At 35.7% G+C, this 25,653-nt stretch overlaps 1 protein-coding gene across 3 annotated transcripts in view; it reads right to left on the bottom strand.

The window, feature by feature from the left end:
• FAF1 (Fas associated factor 1) overlaps positions 1-25,653 on the bottom strand; it is a 497,713-nt gene that overhangs the window by 123,219 nt on the left and 348,841 nt on the right. For all 3 annotated transcript variants that reach the window (XM_070780362.1, XM_070780369.1, XM_070780377.1), the window contains exon 13: positions 11,063-11,217. In XM_070780362.1, coding sequence (XP_070636463.1) covers positions 11,063-11,217 — 155 coding nt within the window. The remainder of the gene's footprint in view (positions 1-11,062; positions 11,218-25,653) is intronic.

The raw sequence follows: 25,653 nt of genomic DNA, 5'->3' as shown, positions 1-25,653 counted from the left end.
TCTTGCCTCCTTTGTCAAAGATAAGGTGTCCATATGTGCGTGGATTTATCTCTGGGCTTTCTATTTTGTTCCATTGATCTATATTTCTGTCTTTGTGCCAGTACCATACTGTCTTGATAACTGTGGTTTTGTGGTAGAGCCTGAAGTCAGGTAGGTTGATTCCTCCAGTTCCATTCTTCTTTCTCAAGATCGCTTTGGCTATTCGAGGTTTTTTGTATTTCCATACAAATTGTGAAATTATTTGTTCTAGCTCTGTGAAGAATACTGTTGGTAGCTTGATAGGGATTGCATTGGGAAGAAGTACTATTGAAAAAACTTCTGCCACTCAAAATCTTTTGAAGCTTTCATCTCTCCATCCCTAGCAGGATTCATGTGAAAGTGAAAAGTGAAGTTGCTCAGTCCAGTCCGACTCTTTGCGACCCCATGGACTGTAGCCCACCAGGCTCCTCCGTCCATGGGATTCTCCAGGCAAGAATACTGGAGTGTGTTGCCATTTCCCTCTCCAGGGGATCTTCCCAACCCAGGGATTGAACCCAGGTCTCCTGCACTGCAGGCAGACGCTTTAACGTCTGAGCCACCAGCAGGATTCATGTAGCAAAGTGAAAGTGAAAATGTTAGTAACTCAGTCGTGTCTGATTCTTTGCTAACTTATTTGGGGCCCACCAAGGCAATGGCACCCCACTCCAGTACTCTTGTCTGGAAAATCCCATGGGTGGAGGAGCCTGGAAGGCTGCAGTCCATGGGGTCGCTAAGAGTCAGAAACGACTGAGCGACTTCACTTTCACTTTTCACCTTCATGCATTGGAGAAGGAAATGGCAATCCACTCCAGTGTTCTTGCCTGGAGAATCCCAGGGACAGGGGAGCCTGGTAGGCTGCTGTCTATGGGGTCGAGCAGAGTCGGGCACGACTGAAGCGACTTAGCAGCAGCAGCAGCGGCAGCAGGCTCCTCTGTCCATGGAATTCTCCAGGCAAGAATAGTGGAGAGGGTTGCCATTTCCTCTGCCAGGGAATCTTCCCAACCCAGGAATCAAACCCAGGTCTCCCACATTACAGGCAGATTCTTTATGTAGAGACTGTAGTAATATCAGTTAGACATAACATAGGGGAAAATGCCTGCACAGTTGCAAACTGGATGTTAACTAAGAATGTTTCTAACCCCCAACTCTTTAAGATTTGGTGAATTTGGTGTTTATTTGTTCCCTAAGCAAAAGATCCCTGTCTTACACTTCTCTTATACCTCCCACAAGGTCTATGCACAGTTTTTGTACAGTTTGTTGATAATAATCCAGCCTGAAAAGGTCAAGGGACAAGAAGTATGTAGCAGAAAAGTGCAGGTAGATCTAGAGGATTTATATCTGGTACAACCATTTATGTGACCTTGAGTAAGTTACTGAATCTGAGTCAAAATAGCTTCCTAACGTGTGAAATTGGACTTTACCATTGACCTTACAGAACTATGGTTAAGTGGGGTAATGTATATATAGAGTGAGGATTAAATGAGCTTATATATAGTGGTGTTAGAGAAGACTCTTGAGAGTCCCTTGGACTGCAAAGAGATCAAACCAGTCAATCCTAAAGGAAATCAATCTTAAGTATTCATTGGAAGGACTGATGCTGAAGCCGAAGTGCCAATCCTTTGGCCACCTGATGCGAAGAGCTGACTCATTAGAAAAAACCCTGATGGGGGAAAGATTGAAGGCAGGAGGAGAAGGTGACAACACAGGATGAGATGGTTGGATGGCATCACCAACTCGATGGACATGAATTTGAGCAAGCTTCGGGAGATGGTCCATGGGGTCGCAAAGAGTCAGACATGACCACAGTGACTGAACAACACATACAGCATCTGACACACAGTTGGGGCTTAATTAATGATTGCAATTGCTGTGTGTGTGCGTGTGTTTTAAAGCAGTATTGATAATCTTGATCTTAGCTACTGACTCTCTGTCAGTATTTGAATGACAGTTCTAAGAATAAGGAAGATGCCTTTATTGGTAAAAGAGGTGGAAAATGGCCGTGGTTTCCTTAGCTGCTGCTGCTGCTGCTAAGTCACATCAGTCATGTGCAACCCCACAGACGTCAGCCCAACAGGCTCCTCTGTCCCTGGGATTCTCCAGGCAAGAACACTGGAGTGGGTTGCCATTTCCTTCTCCAATGCATGAAAGTGAAAAGTGAAAGTGAAGTCGCTCAGTTGTGTCCGACTCTTATCGACCCCATGGACCGCAGCCTACCAGGCTCCTCCGTGCATGGGATTCTCTAGGCAAGAGTACTGGAGTGGGTTGCCATTGCCTTCTCCGGCTAGACCCCACTAAGGTCACTCTGATTGGATCACAAGTTGGTAAGGGCAATACGCTACAATCTACTTACAAACTTTATTAACATTCATTTTTAAAGTGAAATCTTGCTTACCTCTCATTTTTCTATTGAAAACTGTGTGTTCACATCATCAGAAGGTCATAGAATTTTAGAGGTAAAAAGTTCAAATAGGGTCAGGTCCCCCACATTTTCACAGAAGAAAAAAAAAGCTACAAATATTATACCACCTGCCTAATAACCCATATTCTTCATAATCCCAGACTAACTGAGTCTTATTCTTAATTTACCTACATTTTATGATTTACGTATGACTGTCTGCATAAACAGTGAGGAAACAGATGTATTGAAAATCAGTCTTTTAAGAATAACAGCTAACATATTTAAATGTGAATAGGTTTTGCTTTAAGAACTAATAAATAAGAGTTATATAGCTTTCATAATATCCAAATAATAAATTTTTGTTGCTGTGGTTGTTAATTAAGTAACTTATCTGAGAACAGTTCAAAACCTCCAATACCTTATTTGATACTGGGACTGGGAAACATAATTTCTCAGATTGAGACATCAAAGTCATAGTCTCTTTACTGTTCATATAAACTTGCCTCGTTCTTTCCTTAGTTGAGATCTGTCAAGAAGTATGTTAAAGAGGACTTTCTTGGTGCTGATCACATACTGAGGAAAGGAAAGATACATGAAAGGTGACAACTTATTAGGAGGATTTTAAAAATTGTTGTGGCTACAGGCTGAATCAGTCAACAACAGATAAATTAACAGATGGCTGTTTAAAAACCCCTATAGTTAACTCTGTATTTGTAAGTATATAAAATTGATACTTTTCTCTATTATGATAATGCAACCAACCAAGTACAAAGATACAAACGTATGCTGAAGTAAAGGATACCAAACCTATTCCCTAAAAAACTACCTAAAAATCTATGAAACAGGAGTTCACCTGATCCCTCAACTCCAGACAAATAGTTATTTCCTCTTTCAATTTTTGGTGGCATGTTTGGCAGATTCAATTACTAAGATTATTGGGCACCAAAACCGCTTTTGACCATCTATGTAGACTGAAAGGCAAATATTGGAAAAGTATCAAAGGAATCAGTTTCCATAGGTGGTTTTACATGACTGACCTAATATGTTTCTTTTATAGTTTCTCTCAGCATTTTACTATCAGCATTTATGAAAGAGAAAAATATGCTACAAATGGCATAGATGACATGATTAGCAAAAATTCTTCAGAAACAACCACTAATATAGAAATTATCAATACTGATGAAGCAATTAAGAAAAATCTCTTGAGATCTTATCAATTTCAGGAAAGAAGAAAAGCAAATGATATGAGGGGGTAAATTACTTTAAAAATATTTTATTTGGGGAATGTCATCGTTTTTGAATTTGTTTCATTAGATAACTCATGTTTAGTAATCTATATATATAAATTGAATCGAGTATCTCTGGTAGTCTGAATTTCCTAAAATACAAAGATAACTAGCCATTGGAAGTGAATATTTGCACAAAACTATACATGGGAGTCACACAAGAGGTATGGATTTGGCAGTACAGCACAAAGGGGTGAAGGCTTGGTATGAAGCTCAAACTTTATATATCTTGAGAATGCAACAATTCTTTTAATTCTATGACTCTCAAAATCAAGATCCCTACAATACTCAAAGCACAGAGTTCAGGAGAAAGACCAAGGAAAATGCCAACAGAGTAATAAGAAAAGTCTAGTGCATGAGGAAAATGGGATTTGATAAAAACTTAAGTGAGCTTTTGGACTGCCATGTCAACAGTATCACCCTGCACTGTTCTTTTGTAACAGTCTTCATGCAGACTGTGAAAACAGACAACTGTATCTGAGTTAAACACATATTTCTTGAATAGTGTTAATTGTTAATAGATGAATGTCAAGGAAGTAAAATTGTTTTTACACAAATGCTTGATTCAGATACAATGCATGCACCTCCAGACAGTTATGACTGCAGTACTAGGTAGTAGTGTGGGAAGTATCCAAATCAGAGTTTAAAAAGCTTGTAAAGTGGGAATTTAAAGTTATATCAAAGAACACTTTTAAAAGGATAATTGTCTATTTTAAAAAGAGTAAAAAATGTATTGCAAACAGTTTAGTCATCATCTATATACAGACTGGCTTCTTTTCTATTGAAAGAGACCATCACCTTTTATTCTCTCCCTCTTTTCCTTCCTTTCAGTACTATTAGGAAACTATTTACAAGTGCACCCTTGGACAATGCTGAGCAGTAATTATGACTTGCTGACGAAGAGATATGAACAATTACTGAGCCCATTTTGAAACCCTACACTAATAAAGTCATTAGATGCTGCCCCTGCCATGATCCTTCTAAAAGCTTCTGAAGTTACAAGAACACACAGCATTGTTTGCAGGGACAATTGCTGCTGGCAGAATGCAAACCTTGAGTTAAACCATGCTGCAAATTGATCTTGACATTCTGTTAAGACCGCCACTAAAAATCAAAAGCAGAGGAGAAAAGGAGAAAATGAGTGGGTAGGATGTAATCATGGAACAGGAGGGGTTCCTCCTCACCTTCTCTCCTCCCTCTTCACAAAACAAACCAGGGAGAAAATGACAAACTCTCCTGGTGTTTTGGAACCTTTATTTTAAAGCATTAATTAAGCCTTGACCTGGGATGTTTAGGATGGCAATACATTTCCTTTATAAGGATTTGGAAGGAAAATGTGTCATAAAGGAAATAAAGGAGTTTGGGGAAAATTATATGGAAATCTGGCATGAAGGCACTCTGGAAGTCTTAATACTCTGACCATAACATGTCCATCTGTTTTTATCAGCTACTTTGCAGAATCTATATCTTTTCGTAGGGAAGCAGCTGGAAATTAACACTCCTTGTGTCCCCCAAGGAGACACCACACCTGGGCTATATTTGCTGGATTAAATGGAAGCATAGGGTTAGAGTAACATGGTCAGCTAGCTTCAGCCAGGCATGAACCAGCAAGTAGTTTGGAATTAAGGGTAAGCCACTGTGATATGGCTAATTACTGAGATGGAAAGAGCAGGCAGACAACCTACTGATAATAAGAGATTTAAGCCAATTAACTCTTGCCAAAGATTAAGTAATGTGGAAAACTATTACTTGAATATCAAGGCTAACAAGTACCTGTCAGCACAGCAGTGTAAGTCTACAGTGACCTATTATACTGCACCCAAGGGCATTAAGTTCAAAAGCTAACATTGATAGGCAATAGGATTGTCTGTGAACACTGGTACTAACTGTGTAATGCTACATATGTTACACGTAACCTGTGTAACCCAGGCTCTGTCAGTAATTCCTAGGGTTCTATCTGCAGCTATTCTGAACGCCACTTAGAAATAGTGTGCAATGCCTAATTTAACACTTCGTGGCATGTACACTGATGTGACAAACATTTTCATCTCAGGAACTTACATATAAGCAGCTTGTTCTTCAGCACTCATACATTGCTGATGACCCAGTTTGCACTATCCTGGTCAAATTCAATGTTTAAATTTTCCAGAATGAGATAATCTAAAGCAATATCTATACTGGATGTACGAAGACATTAGCCACATGGGCCTATTCAGAACAAGTGATATCCATTAACTTACTTATTACTGGTTAATATGGGTGGTTTATTGTGCCACACGTATTACATGGCTTTCCCTGATGAAACAACTTTGGTCAAGAACCTGTAGTTCAACACCAAGGGCACTCACGTGTCAATATTCCCACTACCCAGTCCCAAATAGCTCTAATAGAGCTTTTTATATAGTTCTATGTATATTTAATTATGATGGTGCCCAGATGGACCTTTGTCTAGCCTCTTGACATACTGTACCATGAGGCAAGTCCACCATTCTTACATATCCAATGGGCATATTTAATCAATGCCACCACCAAAGCAGAAGGTTCAGAGTACCATCCCAAATGGCCCAATTTGAGAGACCAATTGCTTTAGAGGTATCACAGAGACTTGGTGAGTCTGGGGGAGAAACTTTGGAACCAATGGATAAACTCATCTTGGTTAGAATTCAATCCTCTTTCCAGATGGCCAGCAGGTGCCAGGGGCACTCGAGCTGAGGCCACAACAGCCTGGGGTACTAATGTTAGCAGATGATGAGGTATTCCTTCCAGCTATTTTTAGTTCATTCTCCAAGGAGAAGACTTTTGAAGGCTTTTGCTTTATTATTCCTGTTAACGGCTGTTGGGGAAAATCATACAATTAGAGGGATATGGTAGCATCTGCGATGATATTTCCACTATCCAAGCTCATCTCTCTTATTCATTATGTTTCAAAAATCCTATTAGAGATTATTGGTTTAATCTATCAATAAAACACATATTTTAAAAGGTACTTTAATGCATTGACATTACAGACATAGCTCCCTTGGGAAGCTGACAACCTAACAGGGAGATAGATAATAAACATTCCATATAATGAATGCCATCAGTACAAGTTAGTACAGTGATACTATGGCAGTATACAGAATGTGCATTTTTACCGAGACTGAGGCAAGGGAAGAATGGGAGTAGACGCAAGGCTTCCTAGAAGTGATATGTGTTCTGAATTTCAAGAAATTATTCTCTCATAGACCATCCACTCACTATATTATGCTAAAAATATTTTTGTTGTTTATGTTTATTAGTTAAATCTACCATGGTTTTATACATGTTACAAGTCCAAAGGGTTCCTGATCTCTGCTCCACTGTCTGCCTATAAGCAGATGCCAATAGCAGCATGAATTCTTGACAAAACAACTTCTTGAGATCTGTCTATCCTGATTGGTTGGCCTTAATGTTCAATTTGGTTCAGACCACACTGGATTACATTAGCTGGCCAACTCCTATTTTTTCTCTCCTCCATAATTCAGATAGCTAATTATGAAGTTTAAAGTACCAATATCCTTTTGTAAGAATAGCAACTCAGTAAAGTAAGAATGCTGCTAATATTAAAAAATCTCTGAAGAGAAAGAGTGAAAACCTATTATCACCTTCTGTGTGCCATCTCTTTCAAGTCCTTCCCTTGCTCACTCAGGTAGAGTGACTCAGTATGAATTTCATCTATACTCCCAAGGCACCCTGTATATATTTCATATTACATATTAGCTCTTATGTCAGTCTTACCTACTAGACTACGAGTGTTTTAAGCATTAGCACTGTATCTTTTCCAACTTTTCATCCCCAGTGCATAGCACTGAGCCTGGTTCATATTAAACATTCAGTAAATGTTTGAAAAGTGAAAGTGTTATCACTCAGTCTTGTTAGACTCTTTGTGACCCCCTGGACTGTAGCGTATAGCCATTTCCTTCTCCAGGGAATCTTTCTGACTCAGGATTGAACCTGGGTCTCCTGCACTGCTGGCAGATCCTTTAAAACATCTGAGCCACCAGGGAAGCAATAAATGTTTAATAAATGAATAAACACGGAGCAATATATACCTTTCTTAAGATATTTTAGCCACTTCCATTGAATTACAAGATCTCTTTGTTTACTATTATCTATTTGGTTTTAGCTTTTTCTTTACAGTTATATCCTACTGTTTTTATCAGGATCATTGTTTTACTGGGTATTTGGGAAATTATATCCTCTAGCACCTTTCAAGACTAACAAGGGCTTTCTGCCTACTGCTTTAAGAAAAAATGGCTCTGAAATGCAACTATACCTGGCAGCCAGTAACACTATATAGAATTTTCTAAGAAAGAAACTTCCATTTAGATATACAATACTGAAATTATAAGCAACATTCTTAAGTGGAATTAAATGAATACATTCAATTTGTCAAATTCTTATTGAGTTTCTTCCCCAGAATTTTGTAAAGTGCTTTGTTTAATGAGACAAATAAAATAAGTCCTTCCAGAAGATCATGATTTAGTGAGGGAGAAAAGAGGCAAGTAATCACTACTGTTAAAGTCTGATGTTTTAGTTAATATTTGGACTGTTCCACGATCAATCTAGAAGTTATTCTAATTCATTATACAGATATAGATTGGTTAACTTAAGTATTCAGCTTAGAAAGTTAATAGAATCATTTTGGAAGGGGGAAATCCAAACCATCTATATCTTCAGTGGTGTATACCTGTGACATTCTATAGAAATCTGTTTCTTATTTATTCTAGTTTGTTAATGAAATCAGGCATTCTGGATTGTTAGCAAAACCAGGATATCTAACTTATAATATCAATTCACATTCATATTCTTGTAACTTAACCATTCACTTAGTTCAATATCCTTCACTTAAAACAGAAGAGATTCACAGTAAATTATGGAGGACTAATGTTTCTGTAGGTTTAATCCCTGTATTTCTTAAGCAAAAATAAAATAGTTTGGCAAGTCCTTTCCTGTCTTGGGCATCAATGTCCCCAGCCATCATATCAGAGGACAGTCTCATAAAACCACTAAGGAAGCATCCAGACTAAACAGCTTATAGACATCACAGATATGGAAACTCAAACCATCACAGAGACGGAAACTAAAACTTTTATTTAGATAAATCTATGGTAAATGGTAAGAAAATTGTGGCTAAAGCCAAACTCTTTTGGGGTAAAACATCAGCCTAAGTAATTCTCTTATAATTTTGTATATCAAAAGGAAATCTACTTTTACTCTTTTGGAGTAAAAGTATGGAAGTATGGAATGGAAGAACATTCCATTTCAGCAAATTTTCATCTTGTGTTTGTAGAATGTGAATTTTACCATAGGCCTTAACTGTAAAAATGAGCAGCCGTACACAAACAGTAGCAACATAATTTTACTTATTACTTTATAGAGATAAATGTAATACCTTAAAATAGTATTTAATTTGTAATATGGATAGAATTTGACTTTGAGTAAGGATGCCAAATATTTTAAATCCCAGAAATTATGTTTTCTCCACATTGCCTTTTTTCTTGTTCCTATGTTTATTAAATTCCTAGATGTTTCTATTTACTGTTTAATATCATTTCTTTTTATTTTCATAACAGTAACTTAATAATGAGATGCCACATAAATGTAAATTGAAATATCCTATCATACCTCATAGTTGGTCTTGCAACTCCTTGAGAAAGAGCTCTAAAGCCTTAAACAAGGCCTTTATTTTGTGTTTCAAAAAAGTGTCATAAGGAGTTAATAGGACACAGCTGTACTGGCTCTTTCTAATAAGCAGCTTCTGTCGCTTTGGTCACCACAGGTGTCTCTGTAACCTGCAAACTCTTATTACTAGTGTATCAAAGTTGTGCTTACTTAACAGACTTCTTTAGTAAAACATAACAAAGCAATTACATGGCTGTTGATTGCCAGTCATAAAAAAAACCCTCAAACACTGCTTTTCAAAAGAAACTACACTGCAATTTTTTGTCATTGTAAAATAAAAGGAACTAAGGAATTAAATGGAGGATAGAACAAAATAACAGCAGGTAGCCTGCTGAACTTAGCCACTACAGATGGTTTAGAAATAGTGTTTCCTTCTCCATCAAGTTGTGGATAAAAGGAAAGGAGGAGATTCCTTACTGCCAGTGAATGGCAAAAGATTTAGCCAAGTCTCCAGTCTATGTATTTTGCCTCATGAAAGACCTTCGATGCTGCATTTTTATCTGTTTTTGGCACTGCTTTTCATCACCTTTAACTGAGTGTGAATAATAACCTGATTTAATTTAAACAAATACAGGTGCTAAAGGTTCTTTATTTATGTATAACAGGGAATATTTCCAAGGCAGAACGAAGTCATCCTATGAAAATTCCTAACCATTTACTTAAAGAAATGAAGTATTAGATGAAGAAATTGCTTCAACATTCTTTTGCTTCACTTTTAAGGGAAGAATCATCTTTCTTTTCAGATTCATATTACATAAAACAAAGTCTGAATGGTGAGCAAAAATTCAGTGAGCCATAAAATAATAAAAAGACAAATCAGATGATTTCCAATTGTTCTACAGTCATTTAAATCATGTAACTACAATAGGATTGCCTTGAAATGTATTAATTTAATTTCCATGTTCATAAACCAGGAGGCTGTGATTATGATTGTGTTAACACCACCCAAAGTTGCATCACAGGATGTTGTGGCCACATGTGTAATTAAACACGATGAAATATATTTCAGATGGTAAACTCAAATAGGCAAAATATGAAGAATTATTCATTACTTACAGATATTATGATTAACAAACAAAGTAAATTTATCCTGACAGCTAGGAAAGGGAATTTTTTTTTCCTACTGAGAATATGGATGTATTGCTGGCTGTGTGCAAAAGAATGTGTGCAATAAAGCGATTACATCAATTAGCATATGCTAGAGTTAAGCTATTACCAACTCCACTGGACTGGTCCAGAATGTCCTGCCTTCATCACTGGAATTATTAAGAAAGTAAACTTACTAGTAGGATTATACATTAGATTTTTCCTTGTATTTCCTGAATATTACTCGAAACAGATTTTTAACATTCAACAACATATTAGAACATTAGAAAATACAGTACAAAGAAACATGTTTTATTATTGAAAAAAGACAAGAACAATGTATTTTGGTTTTGGTTTTTGGGTTATTCCTGAATTTAAGAAATCTTTTATTAGTTAAAGTATTTTTTCACAATTGTAAATAACTGCATATATTAACTACAACAGTTTTTATCTAATTAAATGTAATAATAGAAAAGCTGAGGATGAAAATGTTTATGATGATAAATCAAATACAATGATGACTTAAAAAAAAATAAAAGCCCAACTTATAACTTATGAACAACAGTATTACCTTGCTCTGTTGGCATCCTTTGTCAGATCCCAAGCCCAGGTTATAAAATTTTGACTCAGATAAGAGACAATAGATTCAGCACAAAGCATTTGTGAGCAGAACACGTTGGTTAATACACTTTCATCATGGTGGAGGTAGATAGCAAGAAGCTTTCTCTGAAAAGAGGAGAAAAGATTGATGAATTAAAATATCCACTAATGTAACCTTTCTTGAATTTTGAAAGGCACAATCAGTCAATACAAACAACAAAGATAAAAATTAAATGTTATTCCCTAAGAGTATCTGACACCTGGAGCTCCTAAAGCATCTACTAATATGAATACATTTTGCTTCGGATGATTATACTCTGTCTTACAGACTGCTGTCACAGATTCCTGTTAACATTTGCAAGCCTATCTCAAGCATGAATCAAAATAGGATTGCATTTTCTTTAAAGGAAATGTAATTATAATTCTTCATATTTAGTACATACTTTATAAGTAAAGGAAAAATTAATTCTGAGCTATTCAACAATACAGAGAAAAAAATACCGATTAAGATTGAATGTGAAAATCTCCTCTTACATATTTTTTATGTTTTTAACCTGAACACTGAAGAGTCTCTTCTACTTGAAAGAAAAAAGTCTGAAATAACTTTTGTTTTAGCTCCACAGGTAATTTCAAAGTCCTTAATGTTTTCCCATGTCAAAGTCCTTACTTCAGAACATGTGATTGATATCTACTTGCTATTTGAAAGGATGATAGAAAAATGTTTACTTCACATGAGTTCTTTCTAGTTTATATTTCAGAAAATATCCAATGTAGTTTCTCATATAGAAAATTATTCTTTCCTTTTTGCCTGATAAAACTTGCTTTCAGGAAATGACATTTGCTCTTTTAAATGTACCCTCTGTCATAGCTAGATAATCAATAAAATAACTGAAACTAAAAACTGATATTGAGCAATATAATTTGCAAATGTCAGCTTTAACCACAACAATGGTTGTTAAAGAACCTAAATTGTCCTTAACTAATTTTCTGGTGCTACCCTATAGAAGAGCTGAGTTTAAGAACAGCCAGTTACCAGGAAATGGAAAGGTAAAATATTATGATAAATACACAAACTAATCTGTGAAAGTCTGGTGAAGGACAATTTCAAGGAAGCTTAGAGTCCTTCCCCTCATATTGAAAAAGAATGTGATGATGAAAAAAAAAAACTGCTGTGTAGTAAGATGAACAAAAGAAGGGTTTTTATTATAACTCAGGGTTTTTATTTATTTAACCCATTCACAGAAGAAGGGTTCATGCTGATGAACATCTGATGCTTGGAATTATGCTGATAGACAATCCTAATAATAATAATAATCATTATTTTCTTCAAAGGAAAATTTTGTACTAGATGAGGGTAGCCAGAAGTAGATGCTTCCAAAATGAGTGTTAGTTACACACCCATTATCTACTTTAATCCCTAGAATAAACCTGTAAAATAGTATTCTTAACTTATTAACCTATGAGGAAACTGAGCTTTAGAAACCTGACTTATCCTAAATTTCACAACTAATAAGTAAGTATTTTATCTGGGATTGGAATCCAGACTAACTGACTCCAAGCCTAGTGTTCTTTCTTTGATACTGCAGAAGTAGCAAAGAACCCAACTACACTACACTCCAGGCTTAGAGAGCTTGTAGAGTATTAAGGCACCAGATGCTCACACATCAGTACTTTTGGAGCCTCAGAGACAGCATGTAATGTGAATAAGGGCAGAACTCCTGAGTACAAGTAGCTCCAACAGTAGCTGCTTCCAGGTGTCAATTTATTCATTCAACAAGTATTTGTTAAAATATTCTTTGTCTCAGGCTCAGCAGGAAGCAGTAGTGATGAAACATCGAACAAGAAAGGTTTAGGGTTTTTTCATCTATGTTGACACCTGCATATAATAGTAGCTGGTATCTAGGAAGTCTGTAATCAGATACATTGTGGGAGAGAGATTTATCTGGAAGATTCCTACTCAATCTTTAAGGCTCAAAGTAAATGCCTCTATGAAGCCTTCCCTGATTCTCCAAGGCAGTGTTATGTGCTTCCTTTTTGGGCCTCTATCTCTTCTGTTATAATTGTTAACCAGTTTCCCCTCTAAACAAAGTCTCTCAAGGGTAAGGACAGGATCTCTTTTGGTCTTCTTTGCACCCCTAAGTTAGCACAGGTCTCAGCATATTTGAGGAAAGAAACAGGAATGCTGGTATGTATCAACGACAGCCCTCTGGCAAAAAGACACCAAATGGTAGCCAAATCACTCTTAGTAAACGCATCTAGAAGTCTCCTGCTTTAGGGGTGGGAATGTGAACCCTGCAGCACTAACAAGTCCTCTTCCTAGAAGCTCTCTAGCCCAACAGACAGAGAGATGTCAACCTCTAATTCTGCTTGACTGTATCTCAGCAACTACATTTAAAGAGACACTGGGAACAAGAGAGCCGTCCATTTTTGAATCAGCATATTTTTAACCAAACAATAGCAATGGCTATATCTTTAAAATGCTTATTTCTCTCAAGAACACTGCAATGGAACATTTAGACTTTGGGAAAGAGATTAGCAATTTACATTGCTATATCACTGATTTAATTTGAATGCTCTTCCAAAACAAACACACACATACTGAAGAGGCTACTAAGAAACCCAACATGGAGAGTTCCCTATAAGTGCAGCCGACCATGTTGACTGAAACTAAACTTGGAAATCCAGGGCACTAATGCACAATATCAAGCAATAAAAAGCATCTCTTTGGCAATATTTAATTTAAAAAAAGAAGAAAGAGGCAGGCGAAGATCAGGCACTGTCTGTTTTGGAGGATCAACCATTCTGCATTTCAAAGCATTGGTCCCTGCAATATCCAGGTTACTGTGCTAGAATCTCGACTATTATATCGCGGTTGTGAGAGGGAGGGCAAAGATGTGTTTACTCAGTGATTAGGCCCTTAGAATAAGCCTCTAGCTCCTAGAGAGACAGCTCACCACTTATTCATTTGGACCAATTCACAAAGCCTAGGAAGATTAAACATCCATGCTGAGAAGACAAGCGAATGCAGACGGTGAAAAAGAAATAAAAATTCTTTAAAAACTCTGAGATGACTTCATTATTTTTCCACAAGGAAACTTTAGGAAAGTGTTTAGTTAGAGAAAAACCCACATTGACCTCTCTCTAAACCCTTAATCTTCCCTTTGTGGTGGCGCTGCTTTGTGGTGAGCGACTGGCTCGCCTCGCCCCTCTTTTCACTGGAAGCTGAGAGAAAAAAGGCTCTGGAGAAACAGTTTTCGTTACACGGACACAAACCCCTGACACTGTTAAACATGAGATGCCAGGAAAACACACTTTAAAAAAAAATTCTTACTTTAAGCTCTAAACTGTGAGAAAGGAGATGATACAAAGAGTATCAGAGAAGGATCTTCAGGTTGGGGGTATTCCCATAGTAGCTTTCAAAAGAAAAACTGAAAAATCTTAAAATAATCTTTTCTCCCAAACATAATAACGCTTTCAACTTTCAACAAATTTTTTTTCTTCTGCTATTATGACAGTAAAAATAGGTAAAATGTTAAGACTTAATAATATGAAAATGCTACTAAATTTTGGTTACCTAAATCTCTGATTAAACTATAGGCACCTAAATGAAACCCCCCTAGACTCAGATTTCTGATTACTTTATTGACTCAACTAAACACCGGCCAAAACAGTGAGAACTGGGTTGAGCATATCAGAAAACTGCTTTTGTGAAGAAAGGGCATTTAGTACATAGAAAAAGCATAGGAAAATGTTTTGTTTTCCATTACTATAACCATTTTTCCCTTTGGCCCATTAATAATTCAGTTCAACAACATTTACAGAGTGCCTATGTGTTAGGCATCGAGAATATAAAGATGAATAAAACAAAGTTCCCTTGCTCTCTAAAAGTTGGGGGTCTGGAGGGGATGGCAAATGCGGAAAGCAAAGTTTTAATTGCAGTGTTATATGAGAAGCAATAAGATCAGGGCATTTAAAGAATGTACATTTTATTTGTCCTTTCTAATTTGGCAGAGAAAGTGTAAGTCTGGTTGAGGAAAAAGGCAAGCAGCCTAGCTATATTCTCCTCAGACTCCCTCTTTGTGATCTAGGTTTTGGTAACACAGTTAAAGGAAAGCCTCCAAACATTAAAGTAACAGAAAAAACTGTGCTAAATCCAGTTTTGCCACTTAACAGCTGTGTGATTATGTGGGCAAGATGTAAAGATTGTGGATATAGTAGGTAAAATACCTATTTACAATGTGTGGCCCATAATAGGTGCCGAATAAAATGCAGCCGTTAGGTTCAAGATTCTGAAAATATCCATGCAAAATAAAGAATTTAAAGGCCATTTCAAGATAAATTATAGCCATAAAAATACAGTTTCTTCATTCCTCCTACTAGTGTTTGGAATGCTTAATTGTGTCCGCAATTTCAGGGCTTCACTAATCTTCATATTCAAATCCAGGTGCTAAGGTACTAAGTTGACCCTTAGAAAATGCCAGGGTGACAGCAACCAATGTGACCTGGCCCGGAGCTACAGTAGCTATTGTATTTAGACACTCAGCATCACCGAACTACAGAACATTAGGGCTGGAAGAAATGAGCTGGCTATGTCTCAAAATAAGCCAGGCACAGAGCAGACACTCAGAAAATATTTGCTGATGGACTGAAAAGAAAGTTGTCTAGTTTCTTTTTAGGTACCAGAATACCCATAATTTGTGTGTTCAACGATTTTAAAGTTGATATGACAAATAATTTCTAGAAATGGTATTTCATAGCTTTTTCAGGTATAAGAATTAAAATAAAAATACTTATCTTTGTGTAAATTGGGACCCAATTTTATTTCTCTATTTTCAGTTTCCCTTCTCCTTTTATATCATCACCATAATAGTCAGAATCATCACTCTTTTAAGTTTGGGGGTGGTTTACTGATACAAGCCACTGATAAAATGATACAACAGTAAACACTCTTTTATATTTTACCTAGATTGATCAATTATTAACATTTCGCCATATTTGCTCATTCTTTTCATGTTTCTGTCCCTGAAACATTTAAAGCTGCACGTATCATGACACCTCCACTCTACTTTAGTGTCTGTCTCCTAAGAAATAAGGATATTCCCTTACATAATCATTATTTCTTTACTCACATCTAAGACATTTAATATTGTTTACAATATTTACAACTTAATATTGTACAATTATCTAATACAGAGTCCATATTCAAATTTCTCCAGTACCTCAAAATGACCTTTGTAGCTATCTTATTTATTATTTTAAATATAGGCTCTAATTAGTTCACGGCCAGTTCTAATTAGTTCATCCAGTTCACTGCCCACTTCCACAATCTTGTTCCTATATATGGATATTCATAGATCCAGCCAGCATTCAACCAAGACTCAAGCACATAGTAAGAACTTTGGCACAGCAACATGAAGCTACATTGTCTGGAAACAAATTCCTGCTGTGCCACCTCCCAGCTCTGTGACGTTGAGAAACCTATTTCTCTTTTCTGTGCCTTGGGTGACACATAGCTTTGGAAGTCCAACACTCTTAGATGGGAGTGGTGACATGACTACTATATAGAGGGGGTCCTTGGGTCTAGGCATGAACAACAGACAGGCTGCTTCTTTATGAAGGTGATATTTGAGCTGAAATTTTAACTTTAGGTGATAGTGGAAAAAAGGAAGTGGAAAAGGATAGTGGAAAAAAGGAAATGAAGAGTGGAAAAGGCCCTGTGATGTCAATGGCCTGATATATTCAAAGGACTCCAAGCTAGTAATTTTGAAGAGTAAAGAATCAGAGTGCAGACTGATTTTGGAGCGAATTGTGACACTCTGTCTTTTTTTTTTTTGCTCCTAAAACTGAGTTCAGGGACCAACTGATAGCAACCAACTAGAGAAGTTCCGGAAGAAAACAGCCACCTAGTGAAGATGAAGAGATGCTAGGATGGTATCTTTTCCCTCTTACTTCCTAAAGCAGATGTTGGAATGGCACTCTTGAAGACACAGTATATGTCTGAGATGTCTTTGAGTCTCACACTGGGAGATTGCTCGTGTGAAAGTCATAAGTTAAACAAACAAACAAACCAAAAAGCCTAAAGCAAAATTAAACTCTCTTTGTAAAATAAGGTAACAAGTGTTCACTGGGTACAGAGCTTTATCAGTTTGCATTGTTCAAACTGTATTACTCAGGTCATAAAATATCTTTGAGAAAGATAAACATGTGTCTAAAGTTCTTATGAATAAGGAAATTGGAAGCCTGGGACTTCCCTGGTGGTCCAGCGGTTATGAATCTGCCTTCCAATGCTGGGGACACAGGTTTGACTCCTGGTTAGGGAATTAAGATCCCACAAGCCGTAGGGTGACTAAACCCACGAACCATAACTAGATAGCCAGTGTGCTGAAACTAAGAGCTGAACAGTGTGCTGAAACTAAGAACTAACAGTCAGAAATAAATAAATAACTGTTAAAAAAATAAACTGGAAGCTCAATTGACTGGCTGTTACAGCAAACTGTTTTTACTTTTCTTTTCTGTGAAATATTTACTTATATTGCTTGCCCCTGCTGGGTCACTGTCCTCTTTTAATTGATCTTTAGAGTTCTTGATGGGGCTTCTTGTTCTTCATAAGCGTATATGCTAGAGAAATTAAGTTCCCAATACTTCTAATAAAGATACTGGGCAGGCCCTGCTTAACATCAGAAATACTTTGAGTTTCTTAATATAGTTATTTATAAAAGACTGTAAATGACAAGGCAAATATAAAACCAACAGATTCTACTGAAATGCTTCAGAGGAAAGAAAGGTCAGAACACATTAGTGTAGGTCTATGACAAAAGCAGTATTATTCTCTGTTTTGTTAGGCACTCCAAGAAGGGTGTGGGAGAAACAGGATACTAGAAGATACACATGTATAAAAAGGTATACAAAAGCTAAGAGGCTGTGAAACGCAGGAGTCAAAAAGTTTGTAAACTACACTGCGCTATTATTGTACTATGATTTTCTAATCATTGCCTGATACTCCACAATTACACATATACAAACATACACAGTTGCTCAGTCTCTGCCACCAATTTTTCCCTTTCCATCCATTCTATTGATACAAACTGCCACCACAATACTTATTTCTTTGACAGTGTCACCCTCTTCTTCAGCACTTTTAAAAGCTAACTACTACCTCACAATAACAATAGTCTTTAGCTGGTATTCACGGATTTCCATGTTGAAACCCCAGTCTACTTCTCTATTTCAGTCTGATTTCTTACTGCTCCTTTACGTGTACCAATTATGTAGGCCAATTCATCTCCCCTAGTATGTGCATCTGAATAGCTTGGTTACTGTGAAGGTAAGGATTCATTATTCCAAGGTGGGTTAATTGCCAAGGTACTTTAATCTCCATTTCAGAGAAAATTTTGGCTTATATAGTCAGTTTCAGGTTCCAGGTTCAAATCCAAATCTGCCTGATTTATTCAATGTCCATCTACTAAAAGCAAACAATCTTAAAGATGTTTCACAAACATTTTGAAGATGTTTTGCTTATTAATTTCTTGTTAACCTTGTGAGGTATGCACTATAATACAAATTTTTAAGTTGATGCTCAGAGAGATTGAGTAACCTAATTTTAATAGCACATGGCAAGTAAATGGGGGCTCAGAATTAAATATAAGAATTCCCATTATTTCTCTTTCTACCGTACTCTTTATATTTAAATGAAAATGTTTAAGATTAGATATGGAACAAACTTCTTAAATTTATGAATGGAATACTTAAGAGATGCAATTTAGCTTTTTATCCTTTACAAATAGGTAGTATGAGTAACAGATACTTCCTAGGGACAAGGAGGGCTCCTTAAGAGAAATGATACAAATATGACTAAAGCCCACTAATAAAAATCAGCCTTGCTTTTCATATTTTAATAAATTTTACCTACACAGCTTTTTGAATATGGTTATATGGCTCTCAAAAAATGGTGAACAGCAATAAATCGAGAAGAATGCTTCACACAGCAGCGTATCTTAAAACTAATTAATTTTAACTAATTTAAAAAATAATTTTATTATAAACATTAAAGATTTTTACAACTTTAATTAGGTAGATCTGATAACTCAGAGAATTAAAGGCAAATTCTAGATAAGCTAACTATATACTGTTTAGTGGAAATATCTAATTACAGAACAGCATATTTCGTATGGCTGCACTTCTATAAAACCCAGCAACATTTTTACTGATGTATATGTTTGGAGACTTTTCTTTTTTAAACCACATTTAAAAGTGCTTATTTTCAGGTTTAGGATTATGAGGTAACTTAATTTGCTACTTTAAATGTATCTGTATTCTTTTCTTTTAACAAACATTTCATTTATATGGAAACATACTTCAAAAATTATACTAGCATCATAGTTCTTATCTCATACATGTGCCAGATGCTATCCTAGCTGTCATAAAAAATTACTCTAAAGACACTGTCTGCCTTTAAGGAATTTAAATTGAAAGGAAAACAAAGACATGATGAACAAACTGCATATTTTCCAAAGCACAAATTGGTCTGTTTGGCTGATTTTTCTGGATGAGAGAGTGCTAGAAACTTATCAATTGCAGTTCTGGCTTCAGATTTGATTAGTGCTTATTTCTTTTTAAAAAACATTGACCAGGGATGGTTTTTAGGTTCTTAACTTGAGGAAGTAGAAACAGCACTACCTTGTTGCTTAGCTGCTCAGTCGTGTGCGACTCTGCGACCCCATGGACTGTAGCCTGTCAGGCTCCTCTGTCCATGGGATTCTCCAAACAAGAATTCTGGAGTGGGTTGTCACTTCCTTGTCCAGCACTACTTTAAAATGGGCCAATTTTTTAAAATGAGTGAAATAAAACCTGATAATGAACAAAGTACTGTTAGAGCAAAGCATTCATTTTAGAGCTATAAATGCTCAAATGGGTTCTCAAGATTCCTTTATGGAACTGTTCTTAAAGTTAAGAACAGTTTTTTATTATTTTTTTACTCATGTACTGCATAAAAAAATCAGTTTTGGTATTTTTCAGATTATTTTCCATTGCAGGTCATTATAAGATATTGACTATAGTTTCCTATGCTATACAGTAAACTTTATTGCTTGTTGTGTATCTATTTTCTGCGACCCATGGACTATACAGTCCATGGAATTCTCCAGGTCAGAATACTAGGGTGGGTAGCCTTTCCCTTCCCCAGTGGATCTTCCCAACCCAGGAATCGAACCAGGGTCTCCTACATTGCAGGCAGATTCTTTACCAACTGAGCTATCAGGGAAGCATTTATGAGGAGATCCCACTTAATCCTCAAAACAACCATATAAAGTAAATACATATTATCATCAAGCCTTCTTTTTTCTAGATTAGAAACAGGCTCATTACTTGTTTGGGAACACAGAGTTACTAAGTGGGAAATCAAGAATTAAAGCACTGGTTTCCTTAATTTATGTGTAATATTTGGAAACAGCACTGGGTCTGAAGTGAAGATCTAAGGAAGTATAACAAGATTACTGCTATCAAAGCCCAGTCTCCCAAAGGGCGGCTGGGAAAGGAACAATCTTTCACCTGGGACATAAGCCCTGGCACTGGGATTTTTACTGCTGTTGATTTTTAGTCACTTACAAATGTCTAATCATTCTCTGGGGGGCTTTGTGTTGTGAAGAGATCTCAGGGACAGCAGAACTGAGAAAGAAACTTCTTTAGGGGAAAAAGTCCCAAGGAATCATGGGTGTGGCTGGTGGTAACTTCTGCACTATAATTAAGGAGGCAAACCACTGGCTCTTCCTTATCTATAGATAAAATGTAAGCTTCATTCAACAAATATTTTTTAAACACCAGGTAATGCTAGAGCATCACAGACCCCTCTATGCTCCTGTTGATGTTCTTAGCCTCATCATACCAGGCAATCCAACTCTCTGTCTTGCATTGTTTCGCTCTCTGTCTTATTTTTTTGGTTGTACCTTCCCTGGTAACTTAGATGGTAAAGAATCCACCTGCAATGCAGAAGACCCAAGTTCAATCCCTGGGTCAGGAAGATCCCCTGGAGAAAGGAACGACAACCCAACTCCAGTATTCTTGCCTGGAGAATTCCACAAACAAAGGACCCTGTCGGGCTACAGTTCATGGGGTCACAAGCAGACGGACACGACTGAGCAACTTCCACCCTCAATTACAATCTTCTGGTATTTCCTTATGACCTTCTTTTTGTTTAGAATTCTATTTGCCTGTTTTATTTATCTTACAAGATTTAGGTCAGAAGTACCTCCTCTAGAAATCTCCCTGAACTTCTAAGGTCGATGAAGTACCTCTCCTCTTTGCTCCTATAGCATTTTACATTTATAGCATTTTATAGATCTATTTATATATTGTTTTATCTTCCTTACTAGGGCTTCCCAGGTGGTGCTAGTGGTAAATAACCTGCCTCCAATGCTGGAGATATATAAGAGATGCAGGTTCAATCCCTGGGTCAAGAAGGTCCCCTGGAAGAGGGCATGGCGACCCACTCCAGTATTCTTGCCTGGAGAATCCCAAGTACAGAGGAGCCTGGAAGGCTATAGTCCATAGAGCTGCAAAGAGTCGGACATGACTGAAGTGACTTAGCATACATCTTCCCTACTAGACTGTGGACACGTCAAGGACAGGAAACCTCTATATCCTAGGTCCTTAAATAGGCATACAATAAATATTTATGGCCTTCAATTCAATCAACATCCCTAACAGTTAAGGGCAAAGAAGAGATCATAAAACCGATTAATCCATTATCAGAAGTCAAAACTTTCCACAAAATACTTAAACACAAGAACTTAGAATACCTGTTTCACTGAAGTTGGAGCTCTGCTTTGAACAATATTGTAAATTTCTCATGAAAAAGGCAGAAAGAACGTGAGTACCCTCACCAAGTGCTCTCAAATGAAATCAGTTTGAAGCAGTTTTCATTAAGATGGATTGAATGTGTATCGTGAGAAACACTTTATCAAATGTAGTGTTTTACTTAGTGATTAACTATATACCAGTTGATGAAGCTCCCCAAATCCTTTGTAATCCCACCACTCCAATAAACATTTAATGAGTATATAAGTTCAAAAAGCCTAGCAGAGGATTTAAACCTTCAATCTTGTTTTTATTTACTCTTGGAACTCAATTTCTCACTTCAAGTGAAGATTGCTGGTGCTCAAGGCTCATCTGTTGCCCTGGTAAAATTAATGTGTCTCCCACAGTTTAAATTAAACATGTGATGTTTAAGATGAAAGAAATTTAGTAACAATCCCACAGTATCGGTCAAACTTGCCTTAAAATGTTTGAACATAATAGGAAAACTCCTTTCTTAAAAATGATTCATTCAGAAGTTTTTTAAAAAATATCAAAAACAATTTCTTTTAACTTTCAAATGTGCAGTCTGAAAGAAGAGATGAGTTTGATAACTGAATACAGTAGTTTAGCAGTTAGCACTGAAAAGCTTCTCGAAGTAAGACGGTATAGTATAAAATACACTTTTATACGTTCAATCAAAAGAACATCTGCACTTTTACTTGGCCTCTACTGCTTACCCTTGATTTGCCTTTGGTTAAGTAATGTAGTTTTCTGAGCTTCATCATCTCTACAATTGGAATACTGATATTATGTATCCCTATCTCACTGGTTTGTTGTGGGGTTGAAATGAGGTATGTATGCATAGGAAAAAGCTTCACAAGCCATAGTACACCATTAAACCTAAAGTAGTAGTACTATTTCTATACTTTCTAAACCATTGTTTTTAATTTTAAAAGAATCTGTATATAATTTGGTTGATGACTAAAATAAATGTTTCTTCTCAGATTTAATTTTGAATAACTTATCCACTATGCAGATAAATCTTAAGTTTAGAGCAATGTAATAAATGATACATAAACTGCTATTGATCTTCAACTTGGAAAAGAGAAATGAAGAAAGGAAAAAACCCTGGATAAGCAGAAAAAGATAAAGATAGTTTAGGAGTCCAAAGAAGTCAATGGATTTTGACATCAATCTAATATAAAACAACACATTTAATTACATGAACCAATGACTTTCAGTTGTTAAAATACTAATTCACTAATCAAAAAAACAATCGTTTCATTAGAAATACCACAAATTATTAAGAATTTATGTTCCTCTAGGGATCAGCAGTCTGAATAAATCCAAATGCCAATTTACTGTACAAAGACATTCAGTAAAAAGTTCTTTCATCTATTACATATTGTATATTTAAATAATATATCATCACTGAAAGTTATACTGTTTCTAATAGCTTTTAAAATGGAATTCAACAGATGACTATGCCTATTTGGGAGCTATATTTAGGTTATAAAAGACCCTTGTATTTTCTGGTTACTCCAACTGCTTAGCAATCTTGCTGGAAAGCAGAGACAAATTAACTCCAAATACATTCATACCCAGGAATGAATTGAAAAATAGATTATTTTAAAACTATAAATATTCTTTCAAACATATTTATGTTCAATAATAAGTGATTGTTTAAATACAATAACATCACCATACAATGATGGACTCTATAACCATTAAAAATCTGATTATAATAAAGTATTCAGCATTACTTAAAAAGCATTCTTGCAAAAAAAAAGAAATTCACCTGAATCTAACAAAGCTTTAAGCCTTAATATCCATTTCTCAGGAAATACAGTGATAGAGGAACAAGTTAAATAATATCACAAGGAAACAATCACACAAATCAAGAATTTAGAACAATTTGTAATCATCCAACATGATTTCTTCACAAAGCAAATGTCATAAAAACAGGAGGTGGGGAATAAAGGGGGTGTTTGCTTAAAAGGGTATAAGAAATCTAACTAACAAATATAATTTGTTATCCTTGACTGGATCATGGTTTCCCAATCAACCAGTGAAGTTTGAATATGCACTGGATACTAGATGATGTTAGGAAGTTATTGTTAATTATGTTACAAGCAATACTGGTATTGTGATTCTGTAGGAAAATATCATTATTTTTGAAAAGTGTATGCAGCTGTTTTTATGGGTAAACTATGCTGTCACCTTGAAATGGCTTAGCAAAAATAATGAATATATAAGGGTATCCTAACTTATGCAGTTTGTTTCAATAATTTCAAAAGTTTAACTGCTAAAACTTAAAAAAAAATTTGCAACTTTAGATTTCTTTTATATTTGCTTTTATGAATTAAAATAATAAATTCAAAATTATTTCTGCTCCAAAGTTTGCCATTTTCAATCAGAGGGACTGAAACAAAAATTTACCATAAAAATTTATTAATCAAAATCATAAATCTAATAGCATAAATAATGTAGATAACTAAATTTCATATGCTGCTTCTTTATAAGTATGTAGCAGTTAAACTTTTGAAGTTACAAGGCTTAAAATTCCATTAAAACTTTAGGATGTCCTGTATATAAAGAAGCAAATATGGGGTAAAATTTTAGAGATTATTAAGTCTAGGTATAGGTAATTTGAGTGTTTATTGTACTATTCCTTTACTTTTTCTGTATTAAAAATTATTTTAGTAAAAGTTGAAATATTATAAAATAAAATTAAGGAAATGATCATATAATATTAAAAGGTGAAAATAAGCTGTTTTAACAGGATTATAACATGACCAATTTCTTGTTAAATGTGTAAATGAGTTCAACAAAATATATAATAAAAATATGGAAAGAACATATATCATAAAGCTAATCTGCATTAGAATGTATTCTTTGTGCTTTTTAGTATCTTCCAAAACCTGTATAGAAACTATAACACTGTATTACTGTAAATATGTCTTCAAATATAAAATCCATTTAATATAGTTTTAATAGTTAAAAAATTGATGGTTAAAACAGACTTTACATGGGCTATTCAACTATTCTTAGGGTAAATAACAGTTTATATTTCTTAATCTACTTCACTGAGCTGTCAATGACAGATTTAAATTGATCACTAATTACTGTCTTAGAATTCCATTTTTCAAAGTTGTTTTAGATGAATTTTTCTTTACGTCATAAGTAGAAACTAGAAATTCCAGAGCCATCCTTGCACTCTATTCTCAAAATTCCTAATTCTAAAACTTTTACTCTAACTCCATCTACACATTAGTCCTTCCTTCCTCCCTTTCTTCCTTTATTCATTAAACATTCAGAGTATTTACCTAACCAGGTGAAGAGCAAGATGAAAGGTATTCTTAACAGTAAGGCACCATTAGAAAAGAGTAAGATTACGGGGAAATACAAATAGTACACTACTACTACATTAATTAAGTGTAAGGCAGGAAATGGGAAAAGCTGAAGCTGTACAGGTAGGCAAGAGCCAGATAACTGAGGCCTGGACTGCAGTGTCAACATATAAATGGAATAATCACATAGAATCTTCTTGCTCAAAATATAACTACTGATTTCTTGTTACATATTTCAATCTTCTTGATTTTAAGATCACAAAGCTCATTTCTGTATTCAAAGAAAAATCTTTTTGTTGTCTAAAATGACTTTTAGGAAAAAACATTACAGTTATTAGATATATACTATTAGAATCATTTGGGGAAAAGACTGAAGGACAAATCCTTTAGCAAGAAACTGTCAATCACATAACTAAAAAGA

This window comes from Bos indicus, chromosome 3, assembly GCF_029378745.1.
Source record: "Bos indicus isolate NIAB-ARS_2022 breed Sahiwal x Tharparkar chromosome 3, NIAB-ARS_B.indTharparkar_mat_pri_1.0, whole genome shotgun sequence".
NCBI classification, from domain to species: domain Eukaryota; kingdom Metazoa; phylum Chordata; class Mammalia; order Artiodactyla; family Bovidae; genus Bos; species Bos indicus.
The sequence above is the reverse complement of the archived record's forward strand: the minus strand, read 5'-3'. Positions and strand labels throughout refer to the sequence as shown.